The 18,513-nt window shown below is 40.5% G+C and overlaps 1 protein-coding gene across 8 annotated transcripts in view; it reads left to right on the forward strand.

Moving 5' to 3' along the window:
* ATG10 (autophagy related 10) overlaps positions 1-18,513 on the forward strand; it is a 350,444-nt gene that overhangs the window by 248,997 nt on the left and 82,934 nt on the right. For all 8 annotated transcript variants that reach the window (XM_075541240.1, XM_075541243.1, XM_075541239.1 and 5 more), the window contains one exon: positions 14,969-15,066. In XM_075541240.1, coding sequence (XP_075397355.1) covers positions 14,969-15,066 — 98 coding nt within the window. The remainder of the gene's footprint in view (positions 1-14,968; positions 15,067-18,513) is intronic.

The raw sequence follows: 18,513 nt of genomic DNA on the forward strand, positions 1-18,513 counted from the left end.
CGCGAACTCACAGCAACCAAAAACATGAAACTTGGCCTAGTCCTGGCCTAGCTTGATGCTCATTGGAATGTCTAAGTTTATTGTTTTGACTCTTTTGGGAGTTCATCTAATACACAGTTTTCTTAGCTTTTACTGACCCTCTACTTTACTAACCAAGATATCCTTTGAAAGTGATTGCTCTTTTCTTTCTTTATTTTTTTTAACAGTTTTATTGGCACTTCATCCACGCACAATCCAGTTCAGGATTCAGTCATAACAAGGAGTGGTGCAATCGTTACCACAATCCATTTTGGAACACATTCTTCCTTGAACTCATTGCCCTTAATGTATTTTTTTTCACTGTGGCAAACATATCCACGACAATCTCCAATTCAACAACTTCTGTATCTATAATTCAGTGCCATTGATTACACCCTTCATGCTGTACAGACCTTATTGATATCCTTTGATTGGTCTCTTTTAATGTGGCCAGAGTAAGCATGGTGAGGTTTCATCATGCTTGCTCCAAGTGTTGTTTTTTTCTTCTGAGATCGATTTGTTTATTTGTCTGGTATCCTGTGGTGTAGTCAATATCTTTGCCAACACTTCAGTTGGAATATATTAATTCTACAGTCTTCTGTTTTATTGTCCATTTTTCACATGAAAACATGAAAGCTCCTAATAAAACAAATTCAGTGGTGAGATCGGCAAGGTCTGGCCTTCCAATAAACTGCATGACTTTGAATCAATTACTCAGCTTTTCTCTTTCCTGCCTTGTATCATTTAAAAAGTAAAGTTGAGATGAGAATAAAGATATAAATATTAATACCTACTCCATTGAATTATGAAGATTGTGCATTAATTTATGAAACCAGGCTTGGGACATAAAAGATTTCAATAATGATACTATAGAATTGTGTATATTCTTGCAATAATAACGTGATGTAGTAACTGTTCTAATCCTCATGTACAGAGGAGACAAGGGAATTGCGGGGTTAAAACTCTATAGCTCATTTTCCATCACCTCAAACTGTCATTCAAATGGTTTTACTGAAATTTAAGAAACACAGCAACTAAACTAAGGAGTTGATGTTGTACATTAAAAAATATGTTAAAAAGTTACCACAACCCACCTTTTGGCATTTTATTAAAAGTATAAAGATATACAATGCTAAACATGTATGTTGGAATATAATTTTTAATAACTGAATTAGCCAGTTTAGTAGCTGATATGAATGTACATGAACAATTAGCACTCATTTCATAACATAATGTAATTTTCTCAGTGAAGCAAAAATGAATTTTCCCCTTTGTTGGAGCATCATTTCTGCTTCACTGTGAGTATGACATGAATTTTTATATTCTTTAAACCTTTGCTGAATACAATGTATTGAATAATGATATATTTCATTGTGAAAAATCCACTTTCATTTTTACTTCTAGTGACCACATTCAGCACATTATTCTTAGACTTACTTTGAGTAATTTATATTCTCTCTAACCTTCATTTCAGGAGTTATAAAGTTTTAGTGAACCCATGCACAGGAAGGGTGGAGGTGATTTCAGTCTGCTTGCACTGGAGCTAAGTGGTGCCGGTGAAATATTTCATGCTGTTATTTGATTCATGAAAACTAAGAGTCCCGAGAAATGTAATTTAGAAAAATGTACATTTTGAGTAATATATAGATGACTTGACTTGGAGGTTATTATTCAATTGAGAGATTTTATAGGAAAATGGTAAAGATTGTACTTTTTAATTATTCTATTTTTTAAATCCAGTGTCTCGTCTTTTTTTGTCATTGGCAACTTGGGGCTGCCATTAGGAGCCCTAGTGGGTTTGCCTTGGGCTGTAGCCGAAAGGTCAGCTGTTTGAAACTGTCAACTGCTCTGCAGGAGAAACACTTGACTTTCTACTCCTATAGAGTCTGAGAAACCCACAGGGCCAGTTCTATCCTCTCTTACAGGATCGCCATGAGTCAGAATTGACTTGACAGCAGCGAGGTGGGTTGTTGTTGTTAATAAGACATTCCTTTAACTTAAAAGTGCGTGGTCGTTCTTGAGTGACATGGGCACTTGGTATCCCGAAAGCTAAGCTGACTGCCATGCAGTCGATTCCAACTCATAGAGACCCTGTGGGACAAAGAAGAGCTGCACCTGTGCATTTCCAAGGCTGCAACTTTTTACGGGAATCTAACACCCTATCTTTCTTCCAAGGAATGGCTGGTGGTTTCAAACTGCTGACCTTGCAGCTCTCAGCTCAATACATAATCACTATACCACCAGAGTTCCCTTATAGACACATAGTAGGCATTCATAAACATGTGTTGTTAAAGAAATGACCTTAATTTACCATGCTCACCTTGTAGATTGCTGTGAAATTATTTTGATATCTATGTCTATTTTCCAAGTGTTTAAGAGTAGTTTTCCACTGTAACTAGAAAGTGGTTGATTGAGTATATTTATGTCTCTTCTGACAAAGGCCAGATAAAAACAAACAAAACTTCTTATCATGCTTAAAATTTCTGATCAGAAATACCCAGAATTGTACATGTGCATATCAAGCTCATGAATGTAATTTAACCAGGTATTTAAGCCCACTTTTCAATTTCAAATTAATGACTGTGTCTTCAGGCTTGAATTTTTTATAGATAGATATAAACAGGGTTTTTTTTACGTTTCTGTCCTATTGAAACTGTTTATATGACTTGTTTTTTTATAATTCTAGTTCAATTTCTGAAAGTTTCATTTTTCTTTTGAAATAATGAGAATTACAATCACATTTCAGTATATTTTATGTGTCACCAGTCTATAGCTGGGGTTTGAAGATACTACACTAATGCCAAAGATTTTGTTTAAAAGACAAAAAAATTACCTTTTCAAAGTCTTCAATCACGATGGTGTCAATAATGACTAGGGAAACCAGTGAGGAAGCTTTCGGGAAACTAATCCACATCATAATTCTTTAAGTTATTGCTCTCCTGTTTGTTTACAAGAAACAAATGCATCCGAGGGTGTGTTAGACTGGGTTGACTAGAGAAACAAATCCAGTGACACTCATATACGTATAAGAAAGAGCTTATCGATATCAACAGGTTATTACAAATCTGACTTGAACAGTGAAAACATTGTCAGTAGACACCCCTCCTCCCCACCGCCTGCAATGCAGGCTAGACCAGATCTAGTTTCCTACATTGTCTGTATCTTTGGCTTGTATTGTTCTGCTTGGTGTTTGCTTGTCCATATTAGGGTGTATTTCAGAGATGTCATGTCATTGGAGGGCACCCTCTTGCAGTTGTGTTATATGTTTTTCCATGTTTTGATATATAAAACCCAGAACTGCTAAACCTACAGAGACACCATGTAGAATCAGGGCTTAAGGGGTGGGGAGATTCGGTAGTGGACGTGTATAAAGGGGAGACAATGTCAAGGTGTCCATGTTGAAAAAGAATGCTGGAAATTGATTATGGCAGCAATTGTACAATTCTGCTTGACTTGATTGAACCATGGAATGATACGATATCTAAGTATATATATTAAAAGAAGTAATAATTTATCAAGAAAGCATGCCAGCTTAGTCCATAAGTCCGACCCTAATCTGTAAGTCCTTCTGCAGACTCCTGTAGTCATCGGCAATGTTGCAGAACGCAGGAAGATCACGGGCCGATGGGTGCAGTCCTATATATCCAAGATCAGTGGAAAGGGCCAGGTTTGTGGCAACTCCAGGGTGGCCAGGAAGCAGGAAGCTGAAGAGGGAGAGAGAGACCCCTTTCTCTCGCAGGGCCCTTTTGATAAGAAGCCAAGCCCTGTAGGAGACAGCCAGAGGCTGTGACCTGATTAACAGGTATGACTCCACACCCAGTCAGGAGTGTCTAGTTGACATGACATCATCTAGCTACTGCAGAGGGAAAGTAAGAAAGTATTGTAACTGTGGTCCCAATTCATACATGCACAGGTTTATTCCAAATCAAACACATGTAAGCAAGCCTCCGAGAATTGACGGCATGACAGTATGTGTGTGGATGGAATCTCAAAAGGTTGTCCCAAAGGACACAGGATGATTACAGGACTTATTAGGGAACTATTTTAAGAAAATTGAAACTGCATTGCTGAGAAAGAACCAGGATAATTTGGCCTAGCAGTTTCCCCTGCTTGTTCTTCTAGGGTGCCTGCTTGTTCTTCTAGGGTGGTACGGGAGGGCCGATGAAAATTTCAGTATGAAACCGTACCCCATCTACTCACATCCCTGATCTTGCCCCCTTCCGGCTTTTTTCCTGAAAAATCAAACACTATTGAAAGAGAACACAATGTCAGTCCCTCAAAGACACTGACTGCCATTTGATGTAGTGAAAATTAAGCAGCATAAACTTTTTGTTTGTTTGCTTTATTTTGTTTTTTTTCTCAGTAAAAACTTTTTAGGGAAGGGTTACAGAGATGGAAACACTGCCTGCGGAAGTAGACCTGAGGGTGGATCTGTCCAGAAACAATAGCTGCCCAATTTGTTGTTTTTGATTTATAAAAATGTCTGATGATGTAGCAGCACTTTATTTTTTCAAAACAAGATTGTCTACACTGTGAAAGTCAGCAGAGACTTAAGGGATTAACGGGGACAGAGAGGGAAAGCAAAATTATAGACTGTGTTAGTCTGGGTACACTAAAGAAACAAATTCAGGGAGACTCATGTGTATAAGAAAGGGCTTTATCTACAAGAGCAGTTGAATATTGAGTAAACATCCCAGCCCAGTCCAGATCCAGTCCATGAGGCCGATATTAGTCCATGTGTTCAATACCAACCAAAAAGACCTCTTCAGACTTACAAGACACATGCACTGATGCGGAATGCAGGAAGATCACAGGTGAGTGCGTGGGACGCCTTGTGCATCCAGTGGTGTTGTAAGCACCTCAATGCTGGCAGGAGTTCACACGTAGCTCCTCCAGCTCCCAGGGCTCTGGCTGCCTCAAGGTAACTTCATGTGGCTGTTCTTCAGAAATGTCTCACAGGGGTGAGCCTGGGTCCGGCTTCCAGCGAGCTACATATCTCCTTAGCACCCCCAAATGAGGTCATCAAGCTGACACCTGATTGACAGGCTAAGCTCTACCCCTCCACTCTGAATCCTCTCAAACTGACACCAGATTATATAATTACCGCATAGACTTAAGCCTATGATACTGCCTTCGTTCAAGCTATTTTAAGAACTAGTGGTTTAAAACTTGTTTTTCCGTTCCGGTGGCTATAAGGAGGCAAATGGACACCCACAAAACTTGATTTTTTTTGAAACAACAAAATCATTTGCGACCAAATATGAAGACTAAAGTGGAGGTATGCATTACTTCTTTGGTTGAAGTAAATATGTGACCATAATTAGTTTCTCATCTATTACGAAGATGGCAAGTGAGCAATTCCACTGACAACATCACAGTATTCCTGGTATATGATGATTTAAAAAACATAGGTAACCCCTCCAGTATATGAAGGGAGAGGCATGACCATGGCTGAGTGCCTTAAGCGTGTCCCCGTCACTGTCCTACTCACTTGGAGGTTGTGGAGAGCGAGGGGTCCCCACTGCTCTCTCTTTGGCTGTGCAATATGATCAGAGTTGTTCTGCTGGTAGTTGACCCAGTGGTAGGTTCCAGGGACCTTCCCAGTGCTCTAGGCCATTCGGTTCCAGCACGTGGAGAATTGGAATCAGTGCTGACGACTTGTGGAATCTGTTGCCTGATTTCACCATAGTTGTGTACCGCCACTCAGCTATCCTTTCCTCAGAGAAATAGAGCTCCAAGTTTCTCTGCCCACATTTTCTGTTTCCTTTTTTAGAGGGAGCAAGTAGAACATCTGTCTATATCACCATCTTTTGCCTGAAGTCTAGGCAGAGCCACTTAAGATGAAAATTCAAAAGCACAGTGACCAAGAAAAAATAACTCAGTTGTATTCATTAAAACTTAAAAAGGTGTACTAAAGTAGTTGCAAACAATATGGCCAATAACGGAGCTCTATCTAGAATATACCAAAACCTTCTTACAACTTAAAGAACAAAAAAATTGAGACTTCCAGTAGCATAATGGACAAGGCATACATGCCACCAGACTCGACAAGTTATAGATTCCCAATTTTTTTTTTTGCTTAACCCCCTTTTCTAGGAAAAAAAATCACTCTGTGTTCTCCTGACAACAATTTTTGTACTATAGCCAATAATTCAGGATAAAGTGTAGGTAACTGCTTTTTCAGCTCCCCTGGATCATTCCAGTGCCCCCAGGGGGTAGTATTACCCTCTTTGGGAAACATCGTTCACATCAAAGATGTACAAAACCAAATTAAACACACAAGGATGATCATCCCAGAACCCTGAGTTTCAGATGAAAGGATACAGAAACAGATGGAATACTAACTAGAAGAAGTTGGTTAAAAAGGGTGAGAGAGGAAACAGACCAAGTAGATGAATTATCATCTGGCCTGTTCCCGTGGGGCCGTTTAGAACATTTGCAGCAGCATTTTATCAGGATTGTAATTCGAGCATCTTCTGTACTTACTTAGGGAAACACCAGCATCCTCACTGCTAGCTGGTGACTAGAAAACAAGCAACTGTGCCCACACAGCCCAGCCAGCACCCATAGCTCCCTAGCCACTGAGCTAGGATCAGGACTCACTGCTGATAATACAGCAGCCAGTACCAATCAAACCCAACCTCAACTGTATTACACAAGCAGCAATCAGAGAATGATGCACGCACTTCCAATTTCTATCACCAGGAGACACGTGGTGAGCACCTAGGAACACAGTGGCATACGTTTACTAATTAATTCAAATATAGAAATATTACACTATATAAGAGACAAAGACAATTTCAGTTCACATGGAGAAACAAAATTATAACAATGGGCTGACATAAAACTCTGAGAGTAAACTTTGCTAGGCCAAACTATATGCTTAGCAAAATTGTTCCTCAAATATGATGGTGAAATCAGGACATTTCCACCAGATAAACAGAAAGTAAAGTCATGTTTAAAAAGCAGGTCAACATTACAAGAAGTATTAAAGGGAGTTCTTTGGTCAGGGAATCAACAGAGTTCTTTGGACGGAGTACCAACAATGAGATTGACATGTATGAGGACACCACCAGAGAGTCAGCTCAGACAGAGAAGTATGCAAACAAAACAAACCTACAAGACTCAAAATAGGGAATCAAAGATAAAGTTCTACATGAAAAGTAATTACAAAGTAAAAAGAGGAAATAAATAATGTAACTGCTGAACTTCTGGATAGAAAAGAAGTCAGTCAATTTAAGAATGTAGAGCAGTCCTAATACGACCAGATTTTAACATCAGTAAAGCGGGACACCAGGGGGCCCCATTGATAAAACTCATATCCTGGTGAAATAGCCATATGGGAGCCGAAAACCGTATACCCTAGCTTGTTGTGCATTCTTTTCAAAAATTGGGACTTTAAAAAAAATGCTGCGACATGTGGGAAATATTATTAAAAATCAGACTGCCCCACCAAAAGCGGGACATCTGGTCACCTTATAACAAATTTCAAGTAACCTCATAGAAAATTATATAAACCTTATCATCACCATAAAGAGGAAATGGAAAGACTGTAGTAAACATTAAAACAAAAGCAGTGAACAAAATGGTAAGTAACTCCACAAAAATCTCAGCCTAGACACAGAAAATTCTGTGCGACAAAGAAACCAGCAGCACTAATACACACACACACACACACACACACACACACACGAACAGCAAAATATGAATTTAAAAAAAGATGGCCCATCAATATGTTCTGTGCAAGAGATATACCTTGACACAAAGACAAAAATCAAAGGATAGGGGAAAAAAGTCAAACTAATATCAATCACAAGAGAGCAGAAATACTTATGTCAATTTGTGATAAAATAGATTTTGTTTCTTTATTTTTTTCTGATAAAATAGATTTTAAGGGTAAAACCAGCATAAGATAAATAGATGGCTTATTCTATAATCCTTCATGTCAACTGAAGAAGAGAATATAGCCGTAGTAAGTATCTATGTGCTAATGAAAGAGCCTCAAAATACATAAATCAGATTCTAACAAATTGAAGAGACAACTGGACAGCTGTGCACTACTAGTAGGAGACGATAGGTGTTTAACACCACTTTCAATGAAGGAGAAAATAAACTCAACAAAGATATATAGCTAAAGTAAAAGAAAAACCAACAATGAACCAACTAACTTCACAGACCTATAAAGAACACTCCGGCCAATGGCCACAGTATAATATGTCTTGTTTACTAGTGCACATGGAACATTCTCCAGAATAGATTGTGTGTTAGGCCACAACCAAGCCTCAATAAAGGGTAAAGAAATATTACAGAGCATCTTGTCAGACCACACACATAGAATTAGAAATTGACAACAGGAAAATCCAGAGGGGAACACTATCAAATGGGTGGGCAATGAACAGCATCCTGTTGGAAACGGAGGAAGGAGAGCTGCTGTCGCTAGGCTCCATCAAGTCAGCCCTCGGTACCGACTGCCCACGCCACACCGTCCTCACAACGGTCAGTGTGTTTGAGCCCAAGTTTGCAGCCTCTGTGTCAGTTTTCCTTGTTGAGGATCTTCCTGCTTTTTACCGACTCTCTTCTTTACCAAGAATGATGCCTTTTCTAGGGTCTAGTCTCTCCTGATAACATATCCAACGTTTGTTAGAGGAACCCTGATTCACTCCTTTTCTGATTTTAAACCATTAAGGATCACTTTGTTCTGTTCAAAGCCTGCTGCTTAGGTCTTTTTTTACAGGTTTTATGTGAGTATAATTAAGTATTCTGGATTCTCAGTCTAATGCCTTTACATAGTCAAGAAAACACACAGGGGGCAGAGTTATGCAAACTTTGACATAAGCAAACACTTTGAAGGAATGAGTCATGGAGCCTGGGTCCTCAGAACTATGTTTTTAATTTAATCGTTTTATTGAGGGCTCTTACAGCTCTTGTAACAGTCCATACATTAATTGCATCAAGCACATTTGTACATATGTTGCCATCCTTATTTTCTAGACATTTATGTTCTATTGAGCCCTTGGTATCAACCCCCCCTCCCGCCCCCATAACAGAGTTTATTAGCAAATGATTGTGTTTCTCTGTTCTAACTTGTCTGGGGGCTGCCAGAGAACTGAAGTAAGATGCTTGTTTCTGTTTGGCCAGAGGGGCATGAAGTAATGTTAGATTAATGCAGGGCAGAGGAACAGTAAGTAATATTGGAATGCTGTGTGGGGCTAAAGGGTGCTATTAAAGCAGACACGAGGTATCTGAAGACGGGAAAGAGAGCCAAGAAATCTCTTTTAGAAAGTAAGGCTTCATGCCCAGGGCAAAACACATGCTCTGAAGTAACTTGTGAAGACGTTTTGCCTTTTCTTATCTCTCTTGTGTCATCTCTCTTCACCTCGTTTTGATTTTGAGGCTCAGCACAAGCCGGACTGCATGTTGAAGAAGGAAGGGTCTGTGACACAATTCAAGAGTCTGGGCGAGATCTGTCAAAACACCAACTGAACGCAAGCTATGCGGAGTTCCACGTCTGTCCAGGAAGGCAGTCTTCGCAAATAGCTGGGGAAAGTTACTGAACGAACAGACTATTGCAGCCTTCACTAATTGACACAGCAACAGAAAAATAAAACAAACAAAAATCAAATAACAAGCCTTGAGGAAGGAGGCAGTCTAATTTATAGTGTCTTATTCAAATGCCTTGTTTTTAATGAAAAAGAAAATCACAGTTTTCTGGGTTTTTTTGTATGTATTTCTGTAGATGAAATCCAAGATAGGTAAATCTATGGAGGCGACACTGGATTAGTGGCTCCTTGGGGGTATGGCAGGAAATGGGGAGCTAGGTACAGTGAGTGTAAGAAAGAAAATGTTCTAAAATGGATTGTGGTGATAATTGTACAACTCTTTTCAATATGATTGGACTATTGAGTTATATGATATGTGAATTGTATGCCATTAAACTGTTATAAATGTCACAAGGCATATGAAAAGCACAACCCTTCAAAAAAACAATACAACAGAAATCATTGCTGGAAAACCCAGACAATTGGCTTATTGTACAAGGGCGTTAAAGCAAAAATCCTCAATATACTGTGGCAGGTAAAGAAAAAGATGAACAGAAGAAGTTAAGAAAATGATACATAAGCAAAATAAAACTAAAAGTTCAAATATTTAAAAATAGAAATGCTAGAATTGAAAAATACAGTCACGGAGTTAGAAACATAAAATCCATGGGGAGCGGTTAACAGATATGAACTGGAAGAAGAAAGACTTAGTGACCTTGAAGATATGTGAATTGAAATTATTAGGTTTAGAAAGCAAAAAGAATGAAGAAAAGTGAACAGAGCCTACAGGCCTTGTGGCCCAACATCAATAGGACCAACATCTACATTATGCTGATCCCAGAAGAGAAACAAATGGGGAAAAGGAATGTTTGAAGAAATAATGACCAAAACCATCCCAAATTTGATCAAAGGAAGGCAGGAAAAGCTCTACATTTTTCAAATATAGTTTTTGTGACTTCAGTAAAAAAAACATTCACTTTTGATGTTTTGAACTAATATTTAATTCTCTTGATAGTCTGTTACTCTAGGTTGACCTAATCATTTTTTATTCCAATAGTCTAAAGTATTAATTCTTTTCTCTGAATTCTATCTCCTTTGAAAATGTATGGCCCATACCCTCAATTTCATCATCAAATCTGATGAAAATATTCCGCTGCATTTCTTCTGAGTTTTTCCACACCGTTGCCATACTGCTGACTGTTGTATGCTATACAGTGGTTTCCAGCAAAGAACACAGTTTTCTGATGGTGCTAAGGCTTAAGTCACATGCTCTATCCTTAGGTTATTAGTGAAAATATTTAACAAAATAAGATTAAAATCATTGCTGATTATCAGACATCGAACTCAGTGTTCTCTTCTAGGTCTGCAAAGCCGTTCTCTGTCATAAAGGGAGATAAAGTCAGAGAAAGCATTCTTCCATTTAACACTTGTTCAGTAAATATTTGTAAAGCCTTTCACGAGTGAGGCATAAACTAGACAGTGGGGCTGAAGCGTTGCGCATCGGTGCAACAGAGTGGCTCCCAGAGGCACCTTGGAAGAGCAGGAAGATTGCAGGGTTATGAGTCCCGAGTCCAGTCCCGAATCAGGGCCCCGGTTGGGTCACGCAGTGGCTGTGTGATTTTGGCATGTAACATCAGGCCTTGGTGGCCTTCTTCATACCGTCAGTGGCTATTGCACTTTATCATCCCACAAGTTGATTTCCTCTAACTTTGACATGTAAACACTGTTTTTAAATTGTGTCCTCCTTTTAGAACTGGATTGCCATCTTCACTTGTGCAGAAGCTGAGTTGTTCAGCATATTTTTTAATGCAGTTTTGTGGTAAAATTAGGTGTCTTGGCTGATACTCAGGTTGGCTTGTACTCAAGTCTGTACGGAATTTGGCTTACTATTGCATGCCGAGGACTTAAGTTCCTCATCTCTTTGTTCTTCGTCAGTATCCTCACACCCTAAACACACACACACACACACAAGTGCACGTGCATATTTGTAATGATGTGTAGTGCATATCCTAAGGGCAAAGTTTGGTCCTTCTCTGTAAAGGTGTTCAGAAAATAATATAACACAGATACTGGAGGCAGTTTGTTCTTAACTTGTAGCTAAACATGACATTCAAATGTTAATTGGATGAATAAATCTTGTTCATTTTACAGACATGAAAATGTCAATGGAATAAAACTATTTATCAAAAGATAATGGTCCCCTGCCACTAGATAAATGCCAAGATGAAGATACTTATTGAAAATGTATCAAAATATTCTAGTGCTGTTTATTGAAAATAAAGGTTGAAGAAAAGTTCAGCTTTTCAGTTCTCACATGAGAAATGTCCTGCCAATTATTTTAGTATATTACTATATCAAAGACAATACACATAGTACAGAAATACTGGGAAATTCTGAGAAGTGCAACTACAGAAAGGCTCCTTTAACTTAGTAACATGAGAATTGCTGGAATGGTGGAGTGGAAGCCAGCAGGAGCCGCAAACATTTGCTGAGCTCCTCTTACGTACTTTGCACAGTTCTGGGGGCTTTTATTAATGCTTGTTTTAGGAAAACGCGATTCAATTTGAAAGCTATGATTCTCATTTTATACTTTAAGTGAAAAGCAGAGTAATGTTGGAAGAGATGTGCGAACGTGGGTATTCAAACTTAGTGTGAACTCCAAATACAGTGCTCGTTTCCTTCACCCCAGATTGCTACTTCTATTCTGTAAGTCTAAATACAGGAGGTTGTGTTGTTGTCATTGTTCTTTCGGTTTTTGTTTGCTAGATTATTTCCCCAAATGTTCTTCCACTTCTTGGCCAAATATTTCTATGGATATACCAATTCCCACTGGGCTATAATGATTAGCACTGGGCTGCTAATTGCAAGGTCATCTGTTCAGACCCCCAGACTATCCATGAGAGAAAGATGAGGCTTTCTGCTCCCATTACAGACTTACAGCCTTGGACACCCCAAGGAGGCAGGTGTGAACTCTGTCCTATAGGGTGGCGAGGAGTTGGAATCAGCTCAATGGCAGTAGGTGAAGTATTTGTGTGTGTGTGTGTGTGTGTGTGTGTTTCAATGATGTCATTTGTTAAATAAATGCCATTCTTCTCCTGAAGAAAAGAATCCGTCCTTTATAGTCTTGAGGACTTGAAAGCTTTAAAAGGTCCAAGTAGCATTACCTCCCAGTAGTTACACTACCTTCTTTCCAGCAGTGAGGGGTTTAGACGTGTCAGGTGAATCCTCTCTGCTTTCTTTTCAGAATTTAGATACTCAGGGCTTGACTCTCAGTATCTTAAGTGGAGTACCATTGTGGTCTTCATAAAACACATTAATTGGCTGGTTACTGATTGTAGGGGATAGTGGAAGCTGTTAAGCACAGAAGATGAGTTATTGTCCACTAAAACTTTTCCTGGGAGCCTGGTGGTGCTGTAGGTTACGCTTGGGGCTGCTAATTGCAAGGTCAGTGGCTCAAACCCACCAGCCACTCAGGAAGAAAAAGAGATGAGGCCATCTGCTCCCATACAGATGGACAGTCTCAGAAATTCTATAGAGTTGGAGTCAGCTCAGTGGCAGTGAGCTTGATGCTTTAACCCCGTCTCTGCTTTCCTTTCATCTCTTCATTCTAACCTTGCCCATTCTCCTTCATCCTCCACTGACCTCTTTTTCTTGCCTGCCACACACACTGAGTGTTACTGTCTCCCTCATGTGGACCATCAGAAAACTGCGATTTTCTTCTGCCCACCAGGTCCATCAAGTTGATTCTGCCACAGTTAACAAACCTGAGTTTGATTTCCAACCAGTGCCCCTCAAGCACAGCCACGACTCATTGGCCATTGGAGGCTTGGATGTTGCTAGGCTACCGCGCAGACTTCAGCAGAGCTTCCAGACTATGACAAATGAACACAGCGACCTGATGATCTGACTCTGGAAACGAGCCACTGAAAACCATATGGATGACGGCAGTGCAATCTCACTGTGCACACAGCCAAACTCAGTGCCATCAGTGGATGCCAGCCCATAGTGACCCCATTGGACAGGGTAGAACTGCCCCTGTGTGGTTCCAAGATTGTAACTCTTTACAGGAAGAGAAAGCCCCATCTTTCTCGTTCCAAGCGGCTGGTAGTTTTGCACTGCCGGCCTTGAAGTTAGCAGCCCAATGCATAACCACTATGTCCCCAGAGCCCCTTCACTGTGTACAGGCTCATCATAAGTCAGAGGCCATCTCCACAGAAGCTATTAATAACAGCAACAGTTGCTAATATACTTGTCATAATTTTCCAAATAAATGATAGATTCTTACGAGGAGAAAGTGTGTGATTTCTCCTCTGTATGAACATTATAGGCTCTCAGTAATGTGATCGCAGTCTCTTCAATTGTAAAGACTGGGGAAAATACTAGGAGGCCCGGTGGCATGGTGGTTACATCTTGGGCCGCAGTCGGGAGAGCAGCAGTCCGGAACCAGCAGACATTGCAGGAGACATATGGGCTTCTGTTTCTTGTAACCAGCTGCAGGCGCAGAAACTCAGACAGTTCTACCCTGTTTTACAGGGTTGCTATGAGTTGGTATTGACTCAGTGGCAGTGAGCTTTTGAAAGTATAAGTCTGCCTGCCTGGTTTCTAGTTTGCTTGTAGCTGTCCGTTTTCTCTAAAACACATGATTTTCATTTTCTTTGTAAAATTTCTAGAGACAATGAATGAGCAAATACTTTAACTGCAAGATGGCACAAGGAGTTTGAATGCTTCCCATTTCCTCAGGAAGGAAATAGTAATTCATATAACACTCTTTTGATATGTAATTAGAATATGTGCCAGTAAACTTTTTTTTAATGTCAGTATTTGACATAGTTAAAGTTTATTGTACCAACTTGGCTGATAAATATATGTGGAGAGATACATTGCTCCATGAGCCTTGACTTTCTAGTTCTCGGGTCGGTTGCTTTCTGATGGTTGGACCAGGGTGCAGCTGCCTTAGCCAGTTGCCTGCTTCAGTTTGCAAGGCTCACTTTCTGCAAGACATCCCTGAGGAAAAGCCACATGGCCCTACCTCGATGCAGCCCTGGGTGCTGGAGCAGCCGTGTGGAGACCCCTGCCAGAGATGCTTACACACTCATTTGATTCGGCTTTCCTCCTGCAGTCGGCGTCATTGTGTGTGTTTTGTGAGCTGGAGGAGGACTTTGTGGATTGGTGTCTGACATATGGGTTAATGTTGGACTAATATGGGGTTGGGCAGCACTGGGTTGGGATGTTTGCTTGATGTGCACTTACCCTTTATATAAAACTCTCTCTTATACATATGAGTTTCTGTGGATTTGTTTCTCTAATGGACCCAAAGTAACACAGTGTTCTTCCAGTATTTCTAGGTAGACCCCAAGTACCATGTGTCCATGGAATTTCTAACTGGAAGTATTTCACTCACCCTTACACAGATGGAAGGCCTTTAACTCTGAAGGACGTGTGGGAAGAAGTCCATGAGTGTTACAAGACACGGCTTCTGCAGGGGCCCTGGGACACCATCAGCCAACAGGTTAGAAACAATCTTCATGTTACTAAACACCGTTTAGCCCTCTGCTCCTGTTTTATTCTAGCTCTCTCTGCAAACATCTTCTCAAACCCAGGTTTGGGGTCGCCCCCTAGCTATAAGCGTTCAGAATCCAAACTGGCTTGGCCACGCCTGGTGTCCCTGAGTAGAGCTCCTCCAGAGGGCTCTCTTAGCTGTAGTCTTCATGGAGACTGATCGCCAGCTTCTCTCGGCGTCCTCTAAGTTTTCCTTTATAGCATTTACCACCGCTTTTTATTCTCCTTCTCTGTTGTTTTAATGCTTATCTTTTCCACAAGACAGCTCCTGCTTGTGAGGGCATACACCGCTATTTTACTCTGGGTTCAGCATTGAGATACATATCCTGTAAAGATGTTCAGTCCTGGAAACCCTACATACAATCACGGAGTCAGAATTGACTTGATGGCAGTGGGTGTTTATGCTTTATTTTTTGATTTCCAGCACAGTACTTAGTATATGAGAGTTGCTCAAGAAAACTTTAAATGCGTATAGAAACTAAGTTGGCATATATCCTAAGAAATATTATTTCACTTCTGTCAGCTATAACGCTTCATAGTTTGACTAATAGGTACATTTGCAAAAAACAGAAAATTAACTTATGATTAGTAATAGATTTGCAATAGTGATTTGCAAAGGTAGAGAAAATAGATCTGCCAATCATATAAGTCATTACTAGTGCCTTGCCAAATGTAGGAGTTAATTATTTTAGAAATTTAAAAATACTCATCACCTTGCAACCAATCATAGTCTCTGTAAAAATCATTTTTACTTATTTCAAAATCTTTGTTTTTTTTCCCTCTAGCCTCAGTTAAGCTTAATCAAAGCTTCCTTTGAAAATTACTGTATCAGCCATTAGAATTTTTATGCCGTCTTTTGTGTGTGCTCACAGTAATAACAATTTTGGTTTTTTATCACAAAAATCCTTGGCATGTCATAAGCAGCATTTTGACAATTACCACAAGGAACTGTTTTCTAGATTTAATTGAGGATAAAACTAGATTGCAAGTTATGTATATTTCACTAGTTACCTTGAATTTGATTACAACTCATGATGGCCACATTCACCAGAGTAAATCTGTGCTCCTTCCTAGGCCTTTCGATGGCTGGTTTTTCAGAAATAGATGCCAGGTCTTTCTTGCGAGGCTTCTCTGGATGGACTTAAAGCTCTAAGCTTTCTATTAGCAGGCGAGGGCCCCCTTTCCCTCCCACTACCACCTCTTACAGCCAGCCACTAGGCGCTATGTGGAGCACCGCCAAGCCTTATTATTCTACTAGTCTGCTCCTCCCTCCCCTATCCTACCATTAGTCATACCTTCTTAACCACTGCAGCTGGTTTATTTCACCCACTGTCATTCATTCAATTCTGACTTGTGTTGTTGTTGTTGGGTGCCATCCAGTCAATTCCAACCCATAGCAACCCGATGCACTATAAAACAAAACACAGCCTGGTCGACGCCATCCTCACACGTGTTCCTCGACTTCGGTCCCTTGTTGCAGCCGCAGGGTCAATCCATCTCATCGAGGTCTTTCCTCTCTTAGTTGCGCCTCTACTTTACAAGCATGACATCCTTCCCTAGGGACTGGTCTCTCCAGGCAGCGTGGCTGAAGTATGTGAGATGAAATCTCACCATCCTTGCCTGTAAGGGGCCCTCTGGCCTTACTTTTTCCAAGACAGATCGGTTTGTCCTTTCAGCAATTCATGGTATTTTCAGTATTCCTTTCCAGCATCATGAGTCAAATGCATGGATTCTTCTCATGCAATATCCAACTTCATATGACTTATAGGGATCCTACATAGGGTTTCCAAAATTGTAAATCCTTATGAGATCAAGCAGCCGCGTCTTTCTCCCCTAGAATTTCCAGTGGAGTTGAACTGTCAATCTTGTGGTTAGCAGCCCAATGCTTTAACCCACAGTGCCAGACAGAAGAAAGAGGGGAGGCAATAAAGTTGTGAACGATCCTAATAATTCTTTGCCTTACACATATGCCAACCTGCGATCTTTCTCCGAAGGCTTGTGGAATGTGTTCTGGGTGCCTTACCTCTACTTCAAAGGCTGCTCCTCCTTGGCCCCAACTCAACTGTAAAGAGTTACAGTTCCTGCCATCAAGTCAATTCTGACTCATAGAGATCCTATGAGAGGGGGCAGAACTGCCCCAGTGAGTTCCAAGATGAGATGGATTGGCACAGTGACTGCAACAAAGGGCTTAAACAATCATGAGGATGGCAGAGGACAGGGCAGTGTTTCCTTCTGTTGTGGATAGAGTCCCTATGGGTCGGGACCAATTCGATGACCCCAGCCAGCAGCAACAACTCCTTAAAGGAGTAGAAAGCCTGACCGTTATTCCACAGAGTGGCTGGTGGTTTTGAACTGCTGACCTTGTAGTTAGTCCCCAGTGTGTAGCCAGGACATCACCAGGGCTCCTTCACCACCAGGGCTCCACTGAAGTGGGTTTTCCTGGTCCAGCTACCCTCTTACACTTGTCTCCTGTTCTTTGCCATCACCGGGTCTCAGAACCAGACAATGCTACTACTCGTTTCCCCGAATCTGTTTCTGCAGTTTGTTTGTGGAATTCTTTACGACTTTAAAGCCTTCCTGATTTACTCCATCTGCCTATTTCTGTCCGTTGACTCATGCTTGCCTTTCCCTAAGATCACCCCAACTCACAATGATATGATATCCCAGTTCGATGGCCCGACATAGGTGGCTACTACCCAAAAGTGTATGAAAAATGAGCAAGTCAGTTGTCAAGATTTTTGGCAAGAAAACTTTATTTCAGGCAAACTATCATAGATCAGCCTTCATATGTCAGTGTGAGTGCGAAGAATTTCACATTTTCAATGTGCTGTCAGTGACCACAACTGTCTCTAAATGCCTCCGATCGAACTAGAATCCACAGGACCCAGAGAAGTGTTAGCTATCAGAGTCCAGGAAAAATGAAAAGGGATGGAAGAGAGGATCCAAAGATGTATGTGTACTTAACTGTAGCACCCCTTTTCTCCGCTACTTCTCAATTAATTTTTTCATTATGCTCCAGAGCCTAATTCTCATCCTATTGCTTTTGCTGTCACTAGCAGACCTATTATTAATCCCCTCATTGCAAGTCTATTGCACAATTCCTAGTGGTCTATGCCATTTTAAGTTTTAATTCCACATGTCTGTGTTCTGATTTACGACTTAAGAAAACGATTTGGAACTTAACTTTATTTTCTCTAGTTTCCCAATATAGTTTCCTATTTTGTAAGGATTGCCAATAGACTCGACTCCATCAGTAGGACTCTTAAACTGCCAAATCAACCAAACGGACAAATCTGCTCCTTCATTATTTTTAATTGAATTAACTAATATATTTAATGTAAAGGCATTTAAGTGTTTTACAGACAGCCTACGAGTGGGCCACTTCTTCCCTATCTAT

The sequence above is a fragment of the Tenrec ecaudatus genome, chromosome 2 (genome assembly GCF_050624435.1).
Source record: "Tenrec ecaudatus isolate mTenEca1 chromosome 2, mTenEca1.hap1, whole genome shotgun sequence".
In the NCBI taxonomy this organism is placed as follows: Eukaryota; Metazoa; Chordata; class Mammalia; order Afrosoricida; family Tenrecidae; genus Tenrec; species Tenrec ecaudatus.